Source organism: Melopsittacus undulatus, chromosome 5, assembly GCF_012275295.1.
Source record: "Melopsittacus undulatus isolate bMelUnd1 chromosome 5, bMelUnd1.mat.Z, whole genome shotgun sequence".
In the NCBI taxonomy this organism is placed as follows: domain Eukaryota; kingdom Metazoa; phylum Chordata; class Aves; order Psittaciformes; family Psittaculidae; genus Melopsittacus; species Melopsittacus undulatus.
Window position 1 is genome coordinate 77,614,942 of NC_047531.1, and position 18,024 is coordinate 77,632,965.

General features: G+C 43.1%; 1 protein-coding gene across 1 annotated transcript in view; it reads left to right on the top strand.

Annotated features, from left to right (window-relative positions):
* The first annotated feature begins 12,177 nt into the window (after positions 1-12,177).
* The window catches only part of LRP6 (LDL receptor related protein 6), a 122,690-nt gene continuing 116,843 nt past the window's right edge, over positions 12,178-18,024 (top strand). The window contains exon 1 of the mRNA XM_034063295.1: positions 12,178-12,318. Coding sequence (XP_033919186.1) covers positions 12,264-12,318 — 55 coding nt within the window. The 5' untranslated portion in view covers positions 12,178-12,263. The remainder of the gene's footprint in view (positions 12,319-18,024) is intronic.

The following is an 18,024-nucleotide window of genomic DNA, read 5'->3' on the forward strand; positions in this document are numbered from 1 at the left end:
TCGTGGCTATGTTGTAGGAGGGCACTGACCTCAAAGAAGTTTCCTACAGTCGCCAAGAGCAGTCTACATTATCTTCATGCTTCTGGTGTTCTACTTCCCTCATCAGGCCGGTGGCTTTCAAAAGAGCTGTTTGCAAAATACTGTACCTCCTGAACACACAGGGCTCTTACTGGCTCTCGAAGCCCACCTTCCTCCCTTCTAGAGTCATCACCATGTGACTGGTAATCATAGCTGCTTCTTATTTTTTTCCTGACTCTGCAACAAGAGATGAGCAAGAGTACATGTGAGCTAAACAACTTCCAGTTTGTATTATTCACATTTCCCTTCACGTACGCCCAGTCTAAACCTGGTTTTAGAGTGAAAGACTAGATTTCAAAGTATCTGTGTGGCAGACAGCATAAGCAGCAACAAGCATCAGGACAGAGAAGGAAGAGAGCCTCATGAATACAAGGAAAGAATTCTATTACAAAATATGAAACATGTCTCACGTCCAAGAGGTTCTTAGATCTGTCAAGCCTAGTGCAGTGGGAAACAGGCATGATCCAAAAATGGCCTCAAGCCAAGTTTTCTGAGAGCTCTAACAACAATTTTATGCAGAAAATTCTCTGAAAATTTCATTATTAAAAGATCAAAGAAAAGTCAGTGTTACTTATGTCAAGAAGTTGAATTCTTACTATACGGGGGCTGCAAGTTGCTTTATAGATACCAAACCAGCTGGTTTTCTACATTGCCTAAGTCTGGCAATGCTTGAATGAAAAACATTCTGTGTAACCTCTTACAAATTAATAGAATTACAAAAGAAAGTATCTCCAGCCATCAGCTTGCCTGTTGACTGCACTTTGATTAACCTCAGGTTCTTTCTTTTTTTTAGTATCTGTTTTCAAAGGCTTCTGGTCAAGGAACAGGACAAGGGGGAACCACATTTCTGGGAAATGAGTTAATAAAACAAGTACTAGGCCCAGTTGTGGGCTGTAAAAATGCAGGCACAGATCTGAGGTTGACTGGAATTTTCTCTCAAAATAACTACAACCTTGTCAGAAGTCTTCTACATTGCTGCTGCCATCACAGCAGCTTATTGCAAGAGAGGTGCTGAGGACAACCCCTGACACCTCACTGTGAGCTTCCGCTCTAACAACTAATTTGTTGGTGGGAGAGAAGGTTTGTATTAATTGATAGGGCATAATACAGTAGAGATACATTTAAGAGAAGACAGGAAGACATTTCTCAGGGTCATTCAGAGCACCAGACATGTATGTGGCTAATGCCATTAGAAACATTGTCCTCCAACCCAAACAGCAATGTACATCAAGCACAATGAATGGCAGAAGTAAAGCAGGGAGGTGCATGAGAACCATGACTAATTTAATTAGGATGCTGAGTGGTCTTTCACAATCTTTGAGTGAAACAAACAACTTTAAACGCTCTTACATTTTAAAACCTTTTTTTATATACTCGAGCATTAGGCAGGTCACTGAAACACTTATCTCTTGTTTTGCCATCCGTTTATCTGGCTGGATTAAGAACAAACGGGGAATCGTTAGGTGGCCACCTAGGCTCTTTCTGTAGGGGCGTTTACAAGCTGTGTTTGAACACTAGAGGGCAACAACAGTAAATAGAATTGACAAATCTGGAGGGTGCCTATTTAAAAATGTTTTATTTAGCTTGGCTTTAAACTTCCCACTCAAGGGCTGTTTCACTGCAAAAATGTTTTCTAGGAAAGCTGTTTTGTTTATTGGAAGCTTCTGGGTGGAGGATGATATATGCACACTTTTAAAACCTGTTACTAGATCATATAGTGGTAGTGAACAGTTGTAGAAACAAAATTAAGCATATTCTCTTATCTACTTTTATAATATGAAATCAGATTGCATTACTAGTTCCGTAGTGGCATTGCCAGATAACAGAGCAGAAGAGAGATATTGCCCATTGTCATTCTTTCAATGGTGCTGCTTAATTAATTTATTTTTGAAGCTTATTCTTTTTTTGTCTGGATAATGCTCTTGTATTATGAAACAGAAAGGAGTGAGACACAATAACTGTAAAAAATCCATCCAGTTTTCTATTGCTTTTCACTATCCTTTATCTAAAACTTGTGTGCACTCTTTTTCCATTGACATCTCCTATGGTCTTAACTGTGCACCACACATTTAAGTGGATCATTAGCCATCACAATATGATGACAACCTGTGCACTTGGGGTGGCTCTTTCTGAAGGTAACAGCTACATGATTGCATGAGGCCAAAAGCTTCTGACTTTAATAATGTGGAGAGTGTAATAAAAGCTTGTCTTCGTGTTGTTGCTTTAAAGTGCTGAGGAAACATAAGGTGTGTAAATGCAGACTGTTGTGAACAAAACTATTTAGTGGAATTGTAGTATGGAAAGCCCAAATTTATAACCACTGCAAACAATCATAAAGTAGTAAATTGCAGATCTATTTGAGATGGATGAGAAGAGCACACAGTCCCTACCTCAAAGTGCTGCAAACTCAGTATAGTGTGTTCTCTTCAAATAATGCTTCAGATTATTGTAATTCTCGTAGGAGGAGGAAATGCTTATACTCAGGATTCTTTCAAGTAAATTACAAATGAACTAACAAAACTAAAATAAACTAAACAAAAGAGAATTACATGAGAAGTCAGTTTCAAATCTGAATCTTATTTTCTTTCCTCCTACAAAACCATCTTAGTGGATTTGAATGTGATGACACCATTAGATACTGCTTTGATCCCCCCATCCCACACTCCATACTGATACAAACACTGAGTTTAAAGTACTGTTATTGCAGCCAACAGTTTCCAGCTTTTCATTTTGAGCAGCTATATTTAGCTCTCTGTCACACTCCTGAAATTGGCCTAGGCATTACTCATTTTCTTATATAGGGAATACACTTCTCTGCCTCCCCATTCACTGGTAGTTATAGGATAGCTGCATTCCCCCATGTACCCAGGAGGGTACATCCTATTCCCAGATGCTTTACCAGCCTCTTGATGGGTAAGTCTCCTGAAGGATTGGGATATATTGAAAAGTTTTTTCATCTTCAGGAAGAGTACACTTACTATTTTTCCTCTAGGTCTCTGTACTTCTTGAGGGTATCAAAGTGCAAAGCACAAAACTGCTTCTCTTTGTCCTCTGCGTGTTTGTTATATATTATAAAAAATTAATAAATGTACTTTTAAGTTTCAGTACAACTATGCTCAATCACTGTTTCCTGTACATTGGTTCATTTCATGAGGAAAAAACCAACGGGTTGTGCATTCACTTCTGTTCTGTTATAGCTGGGGTCCATGGCACACACAGCAGCAAGTCACCGTGCTGGCAAGTGACACACTGGTTCTTGTACCTATTCTGGTTCCAGCTGACACCTGCATTCCAGCTGAGAACATAGAAGTAGGCTTGAAAGGCGAATTCAAAAGATGAGTCTTGAACCTGGGGTAAAGTTTGTAACTTTAACTTTTTAACCCTGATTTTTTTTTTCTTTAGTTAGTTTTCACCTGACTGAATGTTCATTAAGCCCTAATTAGAAATTATCTTGGTTGCAGGTCTCGTAATGGACCTGGTAAAGCAAGACAGGTCACTCCAGGAAAGACTTTGCATATTTCTCATTTGCCTTTTGACCTAAAATTTAACAAATCTCATTTCAATCTTTAACTCTTTTGCCCTATTACCATCAGCTGTGACAACTCAGTACCTTTCCTTTACCTTCTTTTTCCACAGAGCTGTTTCATTGTCTATCCAATGTTGTTCAAAAGTGGAGGATTTGCACAGGGAAAGAAAATGGGAATTTGCATTTGCTAGGCTGTGTTTTGCTTTAGTTTTCAGATACTCCTCTTTAAAACTGAACACTACTTTAAACTTGAATTTTGATGTTCTGAACTTTCTTTTGAAATGATATCTACATAGCAAATTAATTACTGGGTGATCCATATGTCCCCCATATCAATACAGACTAAGTAATGCATGGATAGAGAGCAGCCCTGCGGAGAAGGATCCGAGAATACTGGTAGATGAAAAATGAAGACACAATACAGCAATCTGCCCTTGCAGCCCAGAAAGCCAACTCTATCCTGGGCTGCATCAAAAGGAGCATGACCAGAAGGCCGATGGAGAGGATTCTCCCTCTCTACTCTGCTTTTATGAGACCCTACCTGCAGTCCTGCATCCAGCTCTGGGGCAACAACACAAGAGGGATGTGGAACTGCTCAGGCTTCCAGTACCTAAAGGGGTCTAGAAGAAATCTGAAGAGGGACTTTTTACAAGGGCATGTGGTGACAGGACAAGGGTGAATGGCTTTAACCTGACAGAGGGGAGATTTAGATTAGACATTAGGAAAAAATTCTTCCATGTGAGGGTGGTGAAGCAGTGGCACAGGTTGCCCAGAGAAGCTGTGGCTGCCCCATCCCTGGCAGTGTTCAAGGCCAGGCTGGACGGGGCTTGGCGCAATCTGGTCTAGTGCAAGGTGTCCCTGCCCAGGGGGCTGGATCTGGATGATCTTTAAGGTCCTTTCCAACCCAAACCATACTGTGATTCTATGATTTTAGGCTCTTAACTGAGGGGTGGTACACACAGTGGGAGCGACAACTAAACAACTGGTATACACAGTGCTCTGCAAACATTTTTTTTCTCCTATCTTTAAGTGGTTTGGGTTTATTGCTCCTGTTTTTTTATTTTTAATATAGTGACTGGAACGCCTTTTGATATACTGAATTCATGATTTCCTGCAACAGTGTACCACTGGATGCACATATCCACAATAATGTTTCCTTCAGTTAAAGTGCCAGGATTCCTAAACCACAACTGAATATAGGACTCTAAATCATATTTTCTTTCAACACTTACAGCTTTACTTATCTTAAAGGAAAAGAAAAAAAAACCTGTTTGGGGAAAATAGCATTTTAGATGTATTGTTCAAAGAAAAGATTTCTTAATATGCCAAGATTAAACGGGGATTTTGTTCTGTGTAAGCTCTTTCAGATCATTCTAAAGGTATTAGATTCTTCACAATTCTAGTAAGGAAAAAAATTAGTAGAAGTTGCATTAACAGCAAAGCTCTGACACTGAAAAAGGCATTGGAAGGAGCTTTATGAGTCAGGGCTATTCAGACACAATTCCCTTTTATTTGAAGATCCATGTGACCAAATACTGTTTCTGTGGCTTTGACTGGGGAGGGGGTGGAAGAAGGCAGGATGAGGAATGGATTGGATAGCCTCACTCTAATCACTTTTTTCTTAAGAGGAGAAAATATAATCTAATTATTCCAAAATGGATGATGATCCTTCAACAATATCTTTATAGTGGGCACAAGTGTTTTAACAAATATATTTGAGGAGTGGGTCTGTCTTTCTCTGTTTTCCTTTGTCACATCTCTACATTTAGTTGCCAGCTGTACTAGAAGAGTCTTTATCAAAGTCCATACTGTAAGGAAATTATTCAAGGAACTAATGCAGATGGAAAAGCAGCAAATGATACTTCAAATATATATAATGGCCTCTTCTATCCCCTCACTGCATGAAGAATGAGTTATAGGCCATAAGCCAGGGAAACCTTTATATATGGAGTTAGCGCAAGCTTAAGGACCCACATTCATTCCACTCTAACAGGGAATGAAATCAACGGGAGACACTTTAGCTAATGGCTGGGGTGAGTATGTGCTGAGCTTTTTGCTGTCCTGTGCCTGTATTTGAAACATCTTTTATGGAAACACAGGTGGTTACCACATTCCCTGTATAAGTTAACTTACATAGTACTTAGCGCTACAGCCAGTTGATAGTGGGGTGGGAGGGAGAATCGGGCCCTCAGTTTCCTCTGCAGCCATTCCCTTCAAGTCCTGTAGCTTTGGTGCAAAGATCACCATGTTTTTAATAAAACAGGAATTTGTTAAGTGAATTACTGGCAAGGCCTGTTAAAGCCAGGACAGACTATATAATCAGCCACTGTTGATTACCTTGGGATTTTACTGGTTGAGAAGTGAACACGGACTAATTCAAACTATTGCCTGCATTGTGATTAGCTGATTTAATGATTGGTTGATTTTATGATTCTGAAATAAGCTAGGGATTTATATATGTCCTGCATGCTACCTTTCCAGGCCTTGAAACACACTTGCCACAGTGAAACATAAAACATACTGAATGGAGTGTGAGTAATAGTTCCAAACTGTAAGTGGCACCGCTTGTCTCTGAGAAATGTTGGGTAACAGTAATTTAATAAAAGATTTTTAATGACTACCTAAAAAGCAATTAAGAGGGTAAAAAAAAAGGGTTTTACTTAAAATAAAGACCTGTTCCAACATCTTGCATTTGTGTGGCTTTATCTTACAAATCTCTTAAAAACTAGAAATGCTTCACAAAACATCGCAGATATTAAACCTAAAAATTAACCATCAGAGGGCACTCTTTTCTGCTCTGAGGAACTCTTCTCGCTTCTTTAGCTTATTTTGAGAATTTACCTAACAGCTAAAAAAACCCCATCCCCGTAGAGGTATCACAGTTGGTGGTCTATAGCCATGTTCTTTGAGGTGCTTAGTGTTTTGGCTGAATTGCAGACTAATATGTATGTGAATATAAAGTATAAATAAAATATGGACATGGACATACAAATCTGAGTCTTCCTCCAGACTTTGAACTGGAGAGGGATGAGTCTCTTTAGTTGCCATAAACCGCACTTCCATGGTACAGCACTTAAGTCCAGAAGTGGCTATTTCAAGTTGTAAATGAGGTCTTTCCTATGCACAGTTGGTGTGTCACACCATGTACACTACATAAAGATTGAAAAGTGTTGCAGGAAAGACTGCTAATTAGTGTGACACAGTGACTTACCTTGCTTGACCAGAGGCATAAATTCTAGTCATTAATCCCTGTGACTAAAGAGTGCAAGCAAATGTACAATGCTTTACCAGTAAATAATTTTTAGACTTCAAAGACTGCAGTGCAAAGCAGAATTGTTAAATGTTATGGATGCATATTGCAAAACACTGAACTCCATGAAAGGGGTTTGAAAAGAAAATATTCTTAAATCGTTGTTGCTTAAAAGGCATGCACATTATGGTTAATAGAGCCCAGATGCTGACCGGGTTTGAAAATTTGAGCAAACTAAAACAAAATAGTGTTTTGGTGTCTGTCAGCCTGAAATGTGAGCTATTTTAAAAGGATGTTTCCTCTGTATCAACCTAGCATTAAAGTGCTTTACAAATTTCAGAACTGTAACTTTCTCAAATGACATTTCTGTAATTTGGCTTTGAAATGTAGCCATGGCTGAATATTCCTAAGAAAAGTCTTGGACTTGCCCTGTGGTCTGGTGGGCAGTGCCAAATTAAAATCAGAATCCTGCATGGTTCACACTGAAAACACAACCGCTGAAGAAGTGTATCCTTAGGCAGTGCTGTTTTCAACTCCCTGGGAGATGGAAAAGGAGAAAAGAGGTAGTAGGTAGACAGCCTGACCCTGAATGCACCATCAGCAGGAGTCCAAACACTCCTCCAAAGGCATAAAGAAAATGCCCAAGCCTTCCAGGTCATCTTATTTCATATTTTCCCTTGGGGATATCAATGTATCCCTGTTGGACTAGCTTGCCTGTATGGGCTGCTGAACCCAATCACCTTCTCCTCTGTGAAGATTTTGTTGTAAGTATTCTTTTTTAGCCACAAAGAAATGCAGTTCTCATCCTGGGCACCAGGCAACCTCTTCTGGTAGATGAGATGGAAAAGAAAGAATGGGTATTATACTAAATGGGGAGGGGGAAATAAGGTAGTACTGAAATGTAAGAAGAAGAAACAACTCTGTATCTGATAAAAAAAATAAAAGGATTTGATGGGGTGTTTGCCACAACAGTACCAGGAGTGCTAGATATTGCTGTGGTTTGACAGACTGTGGAGAACCTGCAGACTGACTGCAAAAACAAGTAAGACCTCATGGCCTGAAGAAAATTTCTGGGCTAGAGACATCACTGTCAGTCCAGGAAAATCTGCTTGGAAGCTGCCTATGTCCCAGAGAAAAGGTGCAGTACTTCATACAGTATGGAAGTAAAAGGCCCCAGGGAGACCTCATAGCAGCCTCTCAGTACTTAAAGGGGGCCGACAAGAAAGCTGGAGAGGGACTTTTTACACGGGCATGTAGTGACAGGAAAAGCGGAAGGGGTTTTTAATCGAAAGAGGGGAGATACAGATCTGATACTAGGAAGAAATTCTTCAATGTGAACGTGGTGAGGCACTGGCACAGGCTGCCCAGAGAAGCTGTGGCTGCCCCATCCCTGGCAGTGTTCAAGATCAGGTTGGATGGGGCTTGGAGGAACCTGCTCTAGTGGAAAGTGTCCCTGCCCGTGGCAGGGGGTTGGAACTGGATGAGCTTTAAAGTCCCTTCCAAACCAAACCATTGTATGAATCTATGATAAAAGGAAGGGGGAAAGTATGTCTGGTTGTTATTGAACATTAGGAAGGATGATCTGGTACTCTACCACTGATGGAGGAACACCACGGTAAACCCTTGTAAAAGGATAAACCTCATCAGCTATACCTCTCCTACAAGTTGACCTTATGTTGGGTAAGATGAAGCATTTTTGGACAAAGCATTTTTCTTTATAAGTATAATCTGTATGACCTAGGCAAAGTGCCAAGGTGATGATACCACAAGTCAGGGTGTTCTATTTTATCTATTAAGTGGTTGTATCAGGCATCATTGGTGAAGTCATTGCTATGTCATGTCCAGTTCCCCAAGCTACTGTGCTACAGACTTTCCTGCTGGGGGCAAGAGAAGACTTGAGCTTGAGTTTCAGTATGAAACCCTGCCCCTTTTGAAGTCAGTGAGAATTCTGCCATTGCCTCCAGAGGGACCAGGATTTCACCACGCTGTGCCCATTAATTCTTGGTGAGACATTCAGCAAGAGAGCTAATTATGATAGTGGCTTTTGTGATGTGGGCAGCCACAAATTCATTTGCTGAGCAGCCATCTTCTCCTAACAGCTTTTGCCCATCAGGGACTTCAATCCCAGTCCTACAAGAGAGCCCATTGACTCCACTGGAACTCGGGGCACAGTCCAAAAACAGAGTGAATTTGGCAGTCACTGCTGGTTTCAGGAGCTACAGCTGCCATCCCTTTCTGTCCTGTGGGCTGATAAAAGCGCCTATGAGGCTGGGCCACCAACCAAACCAGGGAACTATTCTGAGCATAAACAAAATGTCCTGTGAAAGCTCTTGTATTACTGAGCCACCATCTAAGTCTGAAGGTAGGGGTAAGGCTGTGCAGGCTTCTTAGCAGTTGGAGCTTTGGGCTGGATTTGAGCCAGCAAACCAAGGTTTCTCATTCTAAGATTAATGGAAATAACTGCAAGCAATAAGGGGAGACAAAAGAGACATTCCCTCTCCATTCCCTATTTATTTTGACTTTAAGCTCAACTAAAGGAACATAATACTGTCAGGATTTTCTGTCTGTGGTAATTTTTCCTCCTATTTTACTTTGTAGAAAACTCAGGCATGGAGTTAATTATACATATATGAATTAAATGTAAATTCATACATGAATTAGAAGCAGTTAGGAGATAGGCTTGTCTTGAATCTTAAGCATTTATGGGGGAAAGGGTTCAAAAGAGGCTGTCTGGGCTGGAATAGGGACAGGAGGATTGTGTCTATGCAGGCCATGGGGGGAAAAGGCCAAGCTGAGGGAGATGAAGCCAGTTATCATAAATGGCTCAGAGAAAAACTAAGCAGGAGAGGGTTCAAATTAAAGAAAACCAGTGAATTACACCAGTGTGAGGGGTGACAGCATATAATGTGTGAAAAGTACAAATAAAACCAGCCAGCATGAACAGCAGGGAAGATACCTCTAAGGGTATGAGCAGCAAGGCAGGGATGAGGCTCCCAAGGTAGACAGATAGTCAAGACACCAGAGTGATTCCAGCAGAAACAGATGAGATGTGAGAGGAAATGGCATACAGAGAAATGTGTTCTGTGATGCAGGGGTTCAGGCTTAAGGTTTTCCTCAGCTATGCATTGTATGATTAAGATACAAATTCATGACAGATCTGCCATACTTTGCAAGAGGTTAATCATGGATTGTGCAACATTGTGAGTGTACAAGGAAACTCCAAAAAGCTCTTTTTCTCCTCCAATTCAAATTAAACAGTAAAAATAAATATAAATATGTGCTCCTTCTGCCTGCTCCTGCAAAACCTAGGAGGGTTAGATGTGGATTATCCACCATCTAGGTACATTTTTGCATGGGAAGCCCTTCCCCTCTGCTACCCACATGGATCTTGAGTTTGCTCACCCTCCCAGCTGACAGCACAGTTCTGGAGGAGGCAATTTCATCCAGCAGAGTCAAGGACAACACTTTGTAACCTAGGCCTGGCCTCAGGCAGGTACTGCTTGAAGGTTAGAAATATACTTCTTTGCACAGAACACTGGGTGGGTTTTTTGTTTTTCCCCAGTAAAAGCTGAGATTCTGTCATTTATCACATGACTCCAGAAGCCTGATGTTAGAGTCAGTCTACAACACCCGGCTCTTTAATCTGGCCAAATGCATATCCAACAGATATGAGATTAAAAGTTATGCACTTCTGTTAAGTTTCTAATAACCCTGAAAATAGTATGGACTTCTGAATGTAATGATCTCCAATTCTGCTGTAAGATCTCCTACCAACCAGCTGCCATACTCTGTGAAGGAGGGAGAACATGATTTAGACTTAATGTTTCTTGTAGAAATATCCTGAAGTCGTTTTCTTCACCCAAGAAAATGCAAGAAAGTTGCATTTTGTACTGCTTCTTAGAAATGAACAAGGCAGGTACAGAGAGAAGCTTTAAGTGAGGGTATATTACAAAATCTTAACTTTTAGCCTCTTCAGAAGTGAAAGTGTGCGTTTATATAAATGCAATAGTGGAAAAGAGTAAATTATATTTCAACACAGCACATAAGGCACCGATTTTAAGGGGGCGTTGTACTATTGTGCCAAGCAGCACAAACCCAGCATACTAGATCTCGTCTAGCAAGGGGGGCAAAATCCCAAAACACCCTCAAAAGTGCTGGGAAATAAATTATGCAACACTACATCAACCAAGCAGCAAATCCTACTGAGAAGGAACGCATCAAGATTACTGCTCTGTACTCTCCCCACTGGCTGTATTAATTGTAACTTAGTTTTAGCGTCTTGCTCATCTCCCCCACCCTCCACTCCCCGAGCGATACTTCACTATTACATCCCGTCCCCCCGTTTGTTTCCAATCCGATCGGTAGGGCACAGCACACCGATACATATTTACAGACCAGCGTGACCTCGCAGCTGGCCCAAGCGCCAGGCCCTGGGGGAGAGCCCTCGGCCAGCGTGTCCCCTCAGAGACCGGGCAGGCGGGCACCAGCCGAGAAGAAGGAAGGAACCGATGGCGCTGCTCTGCCCCGCAATACCCAACCCTCACCCGGCTGAGGACCAGCTGCTGCCTTTGTGCTGCTGCTGCTGCCTCGGCCGCCGCCGCTGCTCTGTGGCAGAAAGTAGTGCCGTCGCTCCCTGTCCGGTGTTGCTCCGCGGGCAGCATCGCTACGCGGCGGAGGGGGTGAAGAATGGCAAGTAGTCCCGCTGGAATGCGACAGCGGCGACCGCCCCCCGCCGCCTCCCCTCACTCTACCCGCGGGCGGGCCCCGCGGGGGGTACCGTGATATCCGCCCTCTCCGAGCCCACCCCGGCCCGCTCCGGTTCCGCCGTGCAGCGGACCCCGCCAGGCTTTTGTCAGCGGCGGGGCGGGCGGGAACGTGTGTGTATGTGTGTGACCGTCCGTGCGAGAGCCGGCTGCGTGCGCTTGCCCCCGCCCCTCCGCCCTCCCGCTCCCTCCCTGACGGGGGAGAGGTGCTGGGGGGGGCGGGCGCTGCTCCAGGAGCCGTCCGGGCGCGGCGCGGGGAGGCGGAGGCCAGGCCGGGGGAGCAGGAGGAGGAGGAGGAGGAGGAGGGCTGTATCCCTGCGCCTGTGCGCGCCCGGCGGAGGCGGAGGCCGGGCGAGCGAGCGGTAGGGGTGGATGGGGGAACGACCGCAGCAGTTGCGGTGAGGCGGCGGCGGCCGGTATGGAGGGCAGCGCCCGCTCCCGCGGCGGCGCGACAGGGCAAGTGGCCTGCTAGGAACCGGCGAGGGAGGAATCTCTGCGGCCGCTGTTCCTCAGCTTCCCTCTTTCCCCCCCCCCACCTCCCGTCTTCCCCGCCGCCTCCCCCGCCCGCCTGGAAGCATGAACTGGCAGCGGAGGTGCTGCTCCTCGCCGCCGCCTCCCCGCCGGTGAGAGCGAGGAGGGAAGGAAGATGGGGGCCGTCCTGCGCAGCCTACTTGCCTGCAGTTTTTGTTCGCTGATGAGAGGTGAGCGGGGAGAGGGGGGGAAAAGTTGCCGGGGTGGCGGCGAGGGGCCATGTTTGGGCGTGCGGGAGGGGAGAGGCCTGGCTGCCGGCGGGGCGCGGGGCCCGGCGCGGGGGCAGCGCTCTCCCAGCCGCCGCTCCTCTACGCCAACTTCCCCGCCGGCCCGCACCGCACCGAGCCCCCGAACCAGCGCCGCTCCTCCCGGCGCTCTCCGCAGCCGCCCTGGGAGGCTGCAGCTCGGCCACGCCGGTGTCAGGCTCATACCGCTGTTAGTATCGCCAGGCTCCTCTCCTTTTCTCCCCCGTGAGTGGCGCTTCGTTCAGCCGGGTGCGGGAGGAGCGCGGAGCTCTCCATGTATCCAGCGTGTATGGAGTGTTGGAAAGTGGCCGGGATCTGGTGTTTCAGTGAGCCCCTCCTCGCAGCGAAGTGAGCGTGCGGAGTTGGCGAGAAGGGGAATGAATGCTCCATCCTCTCAGCTGTGCTGGCTCTGCGCTGGGACTTGAGAGAAGTTTGCGTTTCACTGGTGAACTGCCACGGGTGTTCATACAGCTTTAAATCGGCAGTCGAGTGCCTTACGGGGGGATGTCACTTAAAGTAGCTGAGGATTTGTATTGCGCTTCTTCTCTCCACCAACATTTTTTGTCGTGTATGGTATGAAAGCCGAGTTCTGGGGTTGGTTTTTGGTTTCTTAATGCTATAAACATAATTATAGTAACTAGTTCTCTGCGTTCAGTCTTTCTGGGAAGAAATCACCTGTAGTGTTTACATCCATCGCTGTGCCATTTACTCGATTTTTTTCATACTCGATGGGGGAAGAGGTTAATTGCTAACAATCAAACACACTTTGGCTTAGAAAATTCATCAACACTCGTGTGTTCAGATGAAAGCTAGACTAAAGGTGGCTTATGTTGAAGTAGTTGCTCTGTCTCCAGTTGCTCAGTACTCTGGAAAACAAAAATTTTCCTCTCCTCCATACCCTTTTTTTCCCCCTCCCTCCTGTGCATCTGTTTGCCATATTGTATCCTGTTTGCAGAGATACAAGTATCCTTATAATTGGGCTGTGTGTTACATTTCAAGCTCCTATTGTGGTGATTAAACCCCAATTTTCAAAAGTTAAGGTGTCTCAACTTTTAACTGAAGTCTGGAGCACGGAGAGAAACTGTTTCCTGACAAGTTTGTTTTATTAAGTACCAACTGTACCTGTTCTTAATAAACCATTTGTTTGGCTCTCACTTGCTGTTCAGCCTAGTTCGAATGACAGCACAGAAATTGCTGTCATATGTAATGTCACGTAATATTGTCACTGTAATTTCTTCAAATTAGTCTCGCAATAGTGACATGTGCTTTTGCAAATCTTTGTATATTTGACGTTGCTTAATAAGACACTTTCAAGAAACTTTCAGTGTATAAACCATCTGGACTGTCATTTCTCATCTCTTGTCTTTGTCTATTGCCAAGGACATTTGTATCCGAGCAGTGTTATTGTTTCTTCTGTGTTCAGGGTCTCCTGCTGTTTGATCACCTACCTGAATTTGTAATCTTCTGTTTGTGACATGATAGTAATTTTCCTACTGGCTAATTGTTACCTTAGGTAGAGATAAACAGCAGGAACAGCTGACTTCTGAAGAAACAAAAAATCAGATTTTAATGCATGCATCCTCCCTAATAAACAACATCTATGCAAGTAGAATTGGTTTGAATAAGATGTGTTGAGTTCAGAAGAGGTGTCAGCAGTTCCTTAATGAGGCAGAGGCAGTGCCAGCATGGGTATGAATAAGTTTATACATGAAAGTAGAGATGAAGTTATGAAGTTCACTGTTTGGTTTTGTGAATTCAGTGCTGTAAAGGATGCCAAGCCAACAGTGCTGGAGTCTGAAACTCAGAAAATGTCAGAGTGTGTGTTTGTGGATTGCAGCAGTCTCTCCGCTTACAGAACTAGCCTCCCTGTTCTCATTGACGTGTAAATCTCTGTCCATTTGATTTTATTACTATTTTTTTTCAACAGCTAAACTATGATCATTAGTCTGAGGAAACTATGGTGGACTCATTCACCAATCTGGAAACAAATAAAACTGGTAACCTGGAAGCTCAGTGCCCTGTAAACTATAATAAGGACTTGAAGAAGTACCAGGCCATTACTAGTCAGAAATGGATGCACAGGGCAAGGCACCTGTCTTTCAGAGTTGCACAAGGACTGCCATAATTCAGATCCTACTGACATTTTCAGGGCAGGTGTTTGGATTTCTAAAAGGCAGGAGGTAACTGTTGTGAAAGCTTGCTGTGGTTTGGGTTTTTTTCCTTTTTCCGTATTCTGGCTGATGGAAGAAAGGGTTCACTTTCCTGGAATCTCTTGACCCTCCTCAGAGTATGGTCTCTGTTTTCTCAGCCCCTGGTTTGATTTTGGGGATTGGGCTTCCTCTTCTCTGGCCCTCTGCAGTACTTCTTGAAGCTGCTCCCAGAGAGGGTACATGTGGAGGAGTGAGTTAGAGCTGTTTCATGGAAGCTTTGCTGTATTCTCCGTGGCAGCTGTGAAACCAATGAGGATCTTTGATAACTGTCAGTTTGAAAAAGTCAATAGCAGTGGCATCACATCTGTCAAGGAGCTGCAGATAAGTGTGAAACTGAGGTTTCAACTTTTTAATAAGTGATAGAGAGTTCTTCCTCTGCAGTAATTCACAGCTTACTTCCAGAAATAACTCTTCAGTCATTATGCAATTGCTGTTTTGTTTTGGTTTTAAACCAGGATCATGCAGACAACGCACAGAGCTCTTGTTTGAGTAGGAATCTTACAAATGATGTTTGTGCAGACATACTGAATACTGCAGACCTCTGCACTTAAGGTCAGTTAGCGAAGAGATAAAATGCCTCTTTGGTAATGTGCATTTTAAAATTAAAGCTTCCTTCTGATGCATTCAGAAGAGGGTTTGTTTTAATCTGTTGTTGTTTTAATATTGTTACTGTTTTTAATTCATTTTAATTTGTTGCTTGCTTTTGATAAACAGATAATCTTTGCTTTTTTTGTAACTTTTAAGTAGATTTGTTTGCAGGTAGTTTAGGAGAGCTTAGTGTTCAAGACTTGCACATATTTTTCTGCTAGAAGTCGGAGAGGGGGACAAGGGTTAGGCTTTTTGCTTCTGAAGCACTCAGGCTGGTGATGAAGTGTGGCATTTCCAGCTGAAGCTATGCATTTGCCTTCAGGCAAAGGGTTTCTTCACCTAGGACTGTACAATCCTTAGGTTTGACAGTGAGACTTGGAAATATATATTTGTAATCATCGTGGTCTGTTTCTTCACCCAAGCTTGAGTCAACTGTATTCTAGTCATGTTTTTCCATTGTATGGTTCCTCAGAAATCACTGTGCCTCTGTCTGCCGTGATTTCCAATGCATTTTCCTCTTTCATCTCTCCATAGAAGAGTCTGAAATTAGCGTGATCTAAGGTGTTACAAAATCCACCATTACTTTAATAGTTTTTGAAATTGTGTCTCTGTGATATAGTTCATTTATCATCAGATTGCTTTAGCTGTTCTTTAAAGCTGAAAAATAAGGACTTAAAAAGTTTGATGGAACATTTTGCTGTGTCTTGGAGTAAGGTGAAGTAGGATTTTTGGCAGGGTACACTGCATATGCAGGGAAGTTATGGTATATGTTTGAAACAGTGTATCTGGTCAGAGACGTGCACAGATGATGGGCTTCTTGTATCCTTCAGTGACATATTCAGGTGAAAAGGTTTCTTCATGTTTCACACCTATGCTGGTTGCAGGGGCATTAACCATACTGATGTGTCTTCCTTTTCCCCTGGTGAATTGATTATGTCTGCATTCCCTGAATTCTAGGTAAGGAATTTGGCTAGAAGCTGTAGAATGCATAGAGTAGTAGTTTTTGTTTGTTTGTTTGTGGGTTTTGTTTTCTTTTATTCAGGAAGATAGATTGGGATCTGGAGCATAGGAACATTTTAAAGTCTGTCTTTGGGAGCTGGAGAAATCTGATTCCTTTGGACATCTGTAATCCACCTTTATGATGATGTCACATCTCAAAAATGCCAGCTTTACAAATAATCTGCTGCAGTGCACGTAATATGGGATTTACTTTTCAGTTCAAGTCAAGTAGAGCAAAGATAATTTAATTTTTTTCCTTCTGAGTGAGTGGTGTAGAGGAGGAAAACAGGGAGAAACAGGTCTCAGTTTCTGATCTGTCATCATTCATCTCTGCAGCCAGTCTGCAGACTTAAACACTGTATTCTTTGTCCTCAGCATATTTAACTTCATTAATTTGCTGGGAGAAATGTTAAGTACTTGGGTTGCTTTGCTGGTGGCTTCTTCAAAAGAGTCCACTTCCTTGTGCTATAGGGAGGGGTACATTTTACTGTTGAGTGGCACCAGAAACACGGTTAATAAAGCTTTGTTGCATGGTTTTGGCTGAGCTGGTGGCTGGGAGCATGCTCAGCTCCTCCTCCAGGTCTACTGCTGGGGAGCCCTCATGCTTCAGCCCACTTACCTGAGAGAGATATGGTTAGTAAATTGTAAGTAGCTGGTGAAATTTTTTGCTGCCACCCACTTTGATGGCACATGAAGGCTGTTTGTGCTTCCAAGGCAGTTGTGGCAGTGAAACAGAATTTACATTGATAAGGGAATTTCCCACAGATGGACTTTTACTGGTAAGTGGTGTAAGTTGCTTGGAAAGACATGGGGGGATGCAACTTCCTTGCAGACTTCAGGGATGGTCCATTCACCTTCATATAAAGGAGTTGGCATTGTTCACTTAAAAGTTGAGCCCTTGAGCCTACACACTATGGCTCATCAAGGGTGACTGTTGATGTGCGGACATGAGGTTTAGGATGAGCATGCAGTGAGTACTTCCACTTCTATGCTGAGTGCTTTGTTGTGCTGGCTCTTCTAGAGGGTAGTTGTTGTTTGATGAAAGAAATATTCTCTAATAACAACTTTTATTTTTCAACTTATACCTCACTTGTGTAGTTTCAGGGTGTATGTCACTTGCAAAGTTACAGAATGAGCAGTGCTCTAAACAAAGAAGCTGTGTCGTTCTTTTGTTGTAATTGTCCAGAGATTGGAAGGAGAAAGCATTGCATTTCTAATGGACTGTACATAAATACTGGGTATTGACACCGTAAATATTAAGTAACTTCTACAGATACATATATTTGGCAGGCAAGCTGCTCTCTAGATACTCCTGCAGTTCATAAATATTTATGGAAAGAGACTTACAGTGTGAACAGGCTCAGTATTTGCTCCACATGGGCAGAACTTGGTCTGTATGCAGTGATGGTGTTTGCAAGTAGAGAGTTTGTTGTCGTTTCTTCTTTCCAATATGATCTCCAATGAAATGGTTATGAAAAAGAGGGTGGGTTTTTTGTCTCCTTGTGATTATCTTGGTACAAACCTTTCTATTTCAATGTAATTGATACAGTCCTCTACCAATTTTGAAATGGAGTTGAACCTGCCAGTCTAAGAATAGAATGGAAATACTGCAATACCTTTTTTCATTTGATTTATAATACTCTTTTAAGAACATACTATTCAAAAGGCAGGTTAAAAGAAATAATGGTTTAGTTAAGTAATACTTTATTTCCTTTGCAGAATATTATTAACTATTTGGGGAAAGCAACATATCAGTTTAAAAGGTGGAATGCTTCTCAAGCTTCATTATTTATACAGAGAGAACAATAAGGAAATGTTTTGAATATAAACAGGC